The sequence below is a fragment of the Thecamonas trahens genome (genome assembly GCF_000142905.1).
Source record: "Thecamonas trahens ATCC 50062 unplaced genomic scaffold supercont1.13, whole genome shotgun sequence".
NCBI classification, from domain to species: Eukaryota; order Apusomonadida; family Apusomonadidae; genus Thecamonas; species Thecamonas trahens.
Window position 1 is genome coordinate 172,814 of NW_013657667.1, and position 7,917 is coordinate 180,730.

The 7,917-nt window shown below is 62.3% G+C and overlaps 4 protein-coding genes across 4 annotated transcripts in view; 2 read left to right on the forward strand and 2 right to left on the reverse strand.

Moving 5' to 3' along the window:
* Nucleotides 1-449, reverse strand: part of AMSG_03493 (stage V sporulation protein K) — a 2,816-nt gene extending 2,367 nt beyond the window's left edge. Inside the window, exon 1 of the mRNA XM_013904395.1 lies at nucleotides 374-449. Within this exon, the coding sequence (XP_013759849.1) occupies nucleotides 374-428 (55 nt within the window). The 5' untranslated portion in view covers nucleotides 429-449. The remainder of the gene's footprint in view (nucleotides 1-373) is intronic.
* Nucleotides 450-584: 135 nt separating this feature from the next.
* On the reverse strand, nucleotides 585-1,850 carry AMSG_03494 (uncharacterized protein; the record flags this gene model as incomplete). Its single annotated transcript, XM_013904396.1, has 1 exon — nucleotides 585-1,850. The coding sequence occupies one exon, from the start codon at nucleotides 1,848-1,850 to the stop codon at nucleotides 585-587; it is 1,266 nt and encodes a 421-aa protein (XP_013759850.1).
* Nucleotides 1,851-2,598: 748 nt separating this feature from the next.
* Nucleotides 2,599-4,658, forward strand: AMSG_03495 (flagellar associated protein; the record flags this gene model as incomplete). The annotated part of the gene is made up of 2 exons (XM_013904397.1): nucleotides 2,599-4,044; nucleotides 4,083-4,658. 2 exons carry the CDS (start codon nucleotides 2,599-2,601, stop codon nucleotides 4,656-4,658), a joined length of 2,022 nt encoding a protein of 673 aa, XP_013759851.1.
* Nucleotides 4,659-5,503: 845 nt separating this feature from the next.
* On the forward strand, nucleotides 5,504-7,249 carry AMSG_03496 (sodium/hydrogen exchanger 6; the record flags this gene model as incomplete). Its single annotated transcript, XM_013904398.1, has 1 exon — nucleotides 5,504-7,249. One exon carries the CDS (start codon nucleotides 5,504-5,506, stop codon nucleotides 7,247-7,249), a length of 1,746 nt encoding a protein of 581 aa, XP_013759852.1.
* Nucleotides 7,250-7,917: the final 668 nt, after the last annotated feature.

Here is a 7,917-nt window from a genome sequence, read left to right on the forward strand (position 1 = left end):
ACACATTCCCTTTTTCCCCTCATCCTGCGGCGGAAAGGTGTATACCCGTACCTACCAAATACTTCGCACGGCTCTCTCAGTGCACGAACTTATAGTGAGTCCTATATCCACAATTTATTCCGATCTGTTTAAACGAGACGACCTCGGTCGGCTAATGGGGTCGTGGGGACCTAAGCGCCGGCTTTCAAGGTGGTCGGCTGAAGGGAGTGCGCCAAAGGTGTCCAAGGTCGTCCATCACGCGCCGCCACAGCCATGCGGGAAATGGGGGTGGGGGGTGGGTAGGGATCGCGTAGAGAAGCACAAAGTGGGGGAGGTGGTGGGTGGGGGAGTGACGCAAGCTGGGAGGTGGTTGGGAGTATGGATTGGTACGTACGTGGCTGGTGGACGTTGGTCTCCGAGTCGTGCGCATGCAGAGTGACCTTCCACATTGCCGCTTTGTTGATGCGGAGAGGAATGCTACGGTCAATGGCCGCAGCCGACAGCCGACGAATGGTCATTGACGGCCAACGCCAGCGACTCGACACACACCGCTTTCATTCAATCCATAGAGCTGATCACGACATGTGTCACTTCCTGCAGACAAGCTATGGCTGGGCTTGGGGGAGCGGCCAGCGGGCGAGCTCGGCGAGCGGGAGCGGCTCGCACGGGAGATGGTACTCACGGCGATGGGCCGCTTCTTCCGAGATGGGTAGACGCTCGTAAAGGACAAGATCAAAGTCGGCGAGCGGCGGGACGGCGTGCGGCGAGGTCGAAGGATCAAGGCCGAGGCCGAGGCGGAGCGCAAGATCGTAGAGGTCGACGTAGTGGACGGCGGCGTAGTTCTTGGCGAGGGTGATGTGCGAGGCGGTCTTCGGCTTGATCTCGACGCGGCGCTGGAACGAGGTGGTGACAATCGGAATGAGGGCGTCGACAAAGGTGACGAGCGGAGCGCCGGCAACCGAGAGCACAACGTGCATGTCGTTCTGGACGAGGCCATTGAGAGAGAGTCCCGCTGGCGCCCCGTAGGTGGCGAGCATCCACTCGACGACAGCGAGCATGCTGTCGCGCATGCCGTACGGCACCTTGAAGAACGAAGTGAGTGAAATGTGCGGCATAGCATAGAGGTGAGCATCGTTAAAGCCGAGCTCGGTCCGTGACACGTGCCAGTACGCATCGAGTGCCGAGCGGAGCGCGCTTCCGTGCCGCGGCTCGGCGTACAGAATGAGCGACGGCCTGTGCTCTGGTAGCGGACGCGGGACCGGGTAGCAGGCCGAGGCCAGCCACCGGGCAGCGTCATCAACTACACCCGAGTCGACAACGTGGACGCCTGGGTAGGCCTCGACAAGTCCGGCGACGAGAGCACCGAGCCGTGGCGTCGAATCCGGGCACCACAGTGCGACTGCAGGCGCGCGCGGCGTCGCCAGCACACGACCCAGCTCGGGCAGCGCCGGCTCGGTCAACAGCGCGTGGTACGCCGTCCGTCGTGACGAGCTTGGTACGGGAGACCCAAGCTGGGCGGGCAGCGACGACGCGTCCGAGTCGCCGGCGTGGCCGAGCGAGGCCGTCCAAGCACCCGGCTCGCCGGGTATCGGCATGCTTGCGGTCCGCAACAGCAGCGATGACGACGCTGCCGCCACCACCCCGCCTCCCCCATTGCCACCGCTTCTACCACCGCCACCGCTACCGCCACCGCTACCGCAAGCGTTGCCAGTTGCGAGCTCACCACGCGGCGCGTACACCGCCGCCGACGCGATCATGCGGGCCGTTGGGCGGGCAAGTGGAAGCGGAACAACGGTGATGCCCAGTGGGGCCAGCGCCCGACGGACCTCGGCCGCGATGGCCACCGAGGTGGTGGCGACGGCAACCCTCATGTGCTGCTGCCTGTGGCACTGTCCGCCGTTTGCCTCGTCTCGGTCATCACCACCGTCCGTGCAGTCATCTGCGGCATCTACCCGGTCCCCGCCGTTCAGCACTGCAGTCTCCGAGCGCATACTCTGACCACCTCCGCCGTTTCCACTTGCGCTACTCGTCGTACTCGGCATCGCCTCTGTCGCCAGCAGTCCAGTCTGTGCCGATGCGTGGGCGTGGGCAAGAGCGTGGGTGAGCGCTGCCGGCTCGGCCACAGCTGGTACAGACGCGGAAGCCTGCATGGGATTGGAGAGGTGGAGACTGCTCCCGTCAAGAGTGCGCGCCTTGTGGGTGTCTGCTGTTGTAGTTCAGCTAGAGAAGTGGTTGACGCACTGGTTGGCCCTTGCCCCTTCCCTTGGTGGTCGTGTTTGCTGGCCGGCTGACTGGCTGACCGGTTGGCTGGTTGGCTTGGTTGGTTGGCGGGTCAGCCGGTTGGCCATGCGGAGCCGGGTTTTTGGCGGGCTGAACGACAACGTTCGACCAACGCCGCATTTGGGCGAGTTTGGCGCGCAGGCAGCGGCAGTCTGACCAACCACACACACCGACGAACCAGCCACACACACGGGTGCAGCAACTGCCACCACCACCACCACCACCACCACCGCCACCACAACCACAAGCACTTGACCACTCCACACATACACATATACACATACCACCACCACCCCTAACCTACACCCCCCGTCCCCACGCACCCTCACGTCCTCTGTCATGAACGTCCCGTCGACGGCGCTGCCAGGGGCGACGGCGGCAGGCTTCCGGGTTGGCTCGAACCAAGCCATCCCGCCGGGCCAGTACACGCGAGTCATCTACTCGCTCGTCCAAGCTGGAGAGTATCAGGAGGTAATCCGTCTGCTAGCGGCTGAGCTGCAGAACTTCCCCGACTCGCGGGCGGCGCTCTCGCTCACGGCCTACTGCCACGTCTCCATGGAGGCGTACGAGCTGGCGAGCGCGTTCTACGAGCGGCTGGTCCGGCTCCACAGCGAAGTGGAGGAGTACAAGCTGGCGCACGCGCAGTGCCTGTACAAGACTGGCCGGTTCGAGGAAGCCCAACGCGTGCTCCTTGCTGTGGAGGACAAGGCTTATGCCGGCGAAGTGCTCAAGCTCCAGGCGTGCATCAAGTACGACGAGGACGATGTGGCGTCGACCCGCGCAGTCATTGAGCAGTGCCCGCAAGACGACGTTGAGACGCTCATCAACCGCGGATGCCTCGACTACAAAGAGGGCAAGTTCTCCGAGGCGCTGGCTAAGTTTTCCGACGCGCTCGACCGCGGTGGCTTCTCGGGTGTGGTGGCGTACTCGGTTGCGCTCTGCTACTTCCGTCTCCAGCAGCATGACTCTGCGCTCGAGTGGCTGACCAAGATTGTGGACCGAGCGGTGGTGGACCACCCCGAGTTCCCCATCGCCGCCATCGAGCAGGGCCTCGACGTGCGGGTGGTGCCCAACTCGCGGACGCTGCACGAGACGGCGCTTGTTCAGGCCTTTAACCTCCGCGCCGCCATCCTGTTTGTCAAGGGCGACAAGAGCTCGGCGAGCGAGGCGCTCCGGTGCATGCCGCCGCGGCGCGAGGAAGACCTCGATCCGGTCACGCTCCACAACTCGGCGCTGTTCAACATGGACCACGATCCACAGGCCGGGTTCGAAAAGTTCCGCTTCCTCCTCCTCTCCAACCCGTGCCCGCCCGAGACCTTTGCCAACCTTCTGCTCCTCTACTGCAAGCTCGCCTTCTACGACATGGCCGCCGACATCATGACCGAGTACGCCGACATGACTGCAAAGTGCCTCACGCCCGAGCTCTTTGAGTACATTGACGCTACCATCATCCAGCAGACCGCGCCCGAGGAGGCCTACCGCAAGTTCGACGCCCTGGCCACCTCGCACGTCGCCAACCTCCGCCTACTCATCAAGAAGCTTCAGCAGGCGGTCAACCTCGACAACTTTGCCCTCTCCGAGGCGCTTGCCGAGTACGACGCCGCCCTCAAGGCCTACATCCCGGTCCTCATGGCCCAGGCCAAAATCTACTGGGACCGCGAGAACTTTTCCAAGGTCGAATCCATCCTCTTCCAGTCGGTCGAGTTCTTCTATCTTGATGTCGAGGAGGACCCGCGGGTCAAGGAGCTCATGCGCCGCATGGGCGAGACCGCCCTCGACTCGGAGGTGTGGAAGCTCAACCTTGCCCATGCTTTTTCATGCAGCCCGGCAAGCACGTCGACGCCCTCAAGTACTACGAGCCCATCGTCCGCAAGCACGCCGACGCCCTCATCGACAACGTCCCGGCCATCGTCCTCGCCAACCTCTGCGTCTCGTACGTTCTCGACTCCAAGAACCAAGTCGCCCAGGAGGTCATCCGCCGCGTCGAGCGCGAGGAGGAGGATGCGCTCAAGATCGATCCCTCACGCCCGCTCTACCACTCGTGCGTCATGCATCTCGTCGTTGGCACTCTCTACGTCGCCCGCTCGCACTACACCTTTGGCATCTCCCGCATCATCCAGTCGTTCGACCCCATCGAGCGCAAGCTCAATGCCGACACCTGGTTCTACGCCAAGCGCTGCTTCCTTGCCGCCATCCGCGTCCTTGCCTCGCACGGCGCCCTCTTCCAAGACGAGACCCTCGCCTCGATGCTCGACTTTCTCGAGGCCGCAGAGCGCGTCGGCTCCTCCATCCAGACTGTCATCTCGTACCTTCCCGAGCATCCGGTCGATGCCACATCCAACGTTGCCCATGAGGCTCGCGAGCTCAAGCACATCCTGCTTCGGCTGGCCAACTACTGAGAGTTTGGCCAATCGGTAGTTGTCCCCCCCCCCCTCCCTATCCACTATGTGTGCGCCGCCAGGCAGGAGGGGGAGTGTGCCTGAACGCGACGTGCGCCGATCTCGACTCTGGTGTACATCATGCTCAAACAAAACAGCACGAGACAGCACAAAGCAGGCAAGCCAATCATCTCTCCAGTTGAACATCCATACACGGGACTGCTTGACTCTCAGTCCGTTCATCAGGAAGGTCGAATGGGAATGTTGCATTGGCCGCTAGCTGCGAGTTAGCGACGACTACAGTCGCCTTCATAGTACGCCCTCGAAGCCGGTGTCCATGGTCTTGCTAGCTGCTTAAGTCGTGCGATCATGTGTGTGTGACACAGCCAACACGAGCATCATGTACCACAGTGCGGATCGTCATTGGACCGCGTGTGTGTGTAAATCAGTTTGATGATGTAGACTAGAGGGTCCGCAGTCCATGAACGGCGATCTTCGTACCACCGTCTCCCCCCCCACCTGGAAAAGCATGCACACACCAGATACCGTGTATGACCACAGCAACGACCACTTACACATGCCATCGCCAATAGTTACAACCCCATACCCTAATCACAATCCCCTAAGCAACGTATCTCAGTTACGTGCTTGGACTCTGTACCCGCAAAAACCGCCGTCTCCAGCAAGCAGTCACACCACGCCGGGCCACTTGGCGACGCAAGTGCACTGACACCGCCACCAACCCCTGCCTGCTCACTCGCTCATCCCTCGCCACCCTTCCACACGTCACGCCACCCTCGGTTCTCTCTCCCCTCCCCCCCTCCCTCCCCCCCCCCCCCCTCCCCTTCGCCGCGGACAGGCTAACCATGAGCGCCGGCGTATGGGAGCTGGACTCTTTCTTTCTGGAGCTCTTCCTCATGTTTGCCATTCTTGTCATTCTCATCCTCTTTGCCTACTTTCTGCGACATCACCAAGTCCGAGTCCTGCATGAGACTGGCGTGGCAGTGGTCCTTGGTGCTGTCATCGGCAAAATCATCCGGTTGGCGGCGCCCGAGGACCAGCTGACTTCGTTTGTCTCGTTCTCCTCGCGCACCTTTTACGTCGCGGCTCTCCCGCCCATCATCTTCAATTCGGGCTACAACATGAAGCGCCGGCGGTTCTTCACCAATCTCTCTCCGATTCTGACCTACGCCTTTTGCGGCACCATCCTCGCCTTTGCCGCCACCTCGCTCGCTATGATCGCCCTCGGCTCGCTCGGCCTGCACTCGTGGTCCAACGTCGAGTGCTTCATCTTTGGCTCGCTCATCTCGGCCACCGATCCGGTCTCCACCCTCGCCATTATGGAGTCGACGCCTGTCTCAGAAGATCTCTTCGCCATTGTGCTTGGCGAGTCGGTCTTCAACGACGCCGTCGCCATCGTCCTTCACACCACCACCCTCACCTTTCTGCACTCGTCGCTCTCTGCGGCTTCGGTTGTCGCCGCCATCCTCTTCTTCCTCGGCGTCTTTATCGGCTCCGTCTGCATCGGCCTCGGCGCTGGCCTTCTCACTTCGTACATTCTCAAGGTCACTCGCCTCCGCGACCATCCGTATCTGGAGCAGTCGTTCCTCATGGCCATGGCCTACGCCGCGTACTTTTTGGCTCAGGGCCTCGATCTCTCGGGCATTGTCACCATCCTCTTCTGCGGTGTGACCATGGCCCACTACGCTTACGCCAACCTCCGCCCGTCGTCGCGCAAGATCACAAAGTCGTCGTTCCACTTTCTCTCGTACATTGCCGAGACCTTTGTCTTTCTCTACCTCGGCTTTGCGCTCTTCGCCTTTCCGCAAGACTACAACGTGCTGCTCATTGTGGCCACCGCACTCGTCCTCCTTGTCACCCGTGGACTGCACATCTTCCCTTTTGGCTTTGTCCTCAACAAGTCGCGCTCGTCGCGCCGCCGCCTTTCTCCCCCCATGCTCAAGTTCCTCTGGTTTGCCGGCCTCCGCGGTGCCATCGCTTTTGCGCTCGCCATCGAGATGCCGACAGAGAATGCGACTTCGGTCCGGACTGTCACCCTTGTCCTCGCCCTCGCCTCCATCCTCGGCATGGGGGGTGCCACCTATCCGGTTCTTTCCATGCTGGGTCTTGTGACGCTGCCCGATGGGCCTGAAGACATTGCCGCCGACGACACCGGCGCCGGCGTTCCGCTCGAGACACTCACCGCGGCGACGCCCGACGGTATTCTGGTCGGCTCGCCTGCAAATGTCCCCATTGCTGCTCGCGCTCGCCACGAGCGCATGCTCTCGCGCTCCGAGAACTTCTTCATCACCTTTGATCGTCGCTACCTCAAGCCGCTGTTTGTGCGCAACTACGCGCCGCATGCGCCGCGCGTGGCGCGCGAGACCGGCCCCAGTGGACTCGCCTTTTCGCGCTCTATCTCGTCGCATTCGTCGGTCGAGGACGCCGTGCACGCGCCCTCGGCCCCGGGCCACACCGCTGTCGCCGCTGCGGGCGCTGTCTACGTTCCGCGCGGCCGCTGGGGCAACTCGTCGTCGGGCTCGGGCTCGGCCACCCTCGCCGACCTCGATCGTCCGGGCGCCCGCTCCGAGTACTCGTCGTCGGACTTGTAGCCACGCTACCGTTGCCCAGCTTCCAGTGCCTGTAGCTTCTCCTCGATCGCCACCATGTACGACCGATACAACAAAGCCATGTCGCGCTGGTCCTGCATCAGCGACACCATCGCGTTCTCCAGATTGCCTACCGAGTTCTCGACCTGCTCTAGTGTCATCGCCGCCGCCGCCGCCGCCGCTTCGCGCCGTCCTGCGCCCGTGCCCACCCGCACCCCGCCGCCGCGCCCACCCCGACCGTGTCCTCGTTCACTGCGCCCCCCGCCTCTACGCCTGCCACCGCGCCTGCCGTCACCACGCCCGCGCGCCAAGCCCGACCCACCAGACCGCGACCCACCAGACCGCGACCCACCAGACCGCGACGCTCGCACCGCTCCTCGTCCCGACATTCACTCTACAGAGCAGTGGGCAGTCGGCAGTGAGAGTAAACACAGTCCCTGAACCCGGTGCCCCCCCCCCCCCCCCCCCTCCTCAACTTGGTATCCTGTACAAATTTGGGGCCGCTTCGCGCATCCCCAACCAAACCGCGGGGAATCAACTTCGTTGTGTTTTTCTTTTTCACCATCTAACGTCTTCGGCTTCGCAGCTCACCCTTAACGCGGTCCAGTGCCACGTATATATAATCTTAATGTTTTGTTTAACAAATCCTGGTCTTGCCTTTTTCTCTTCGC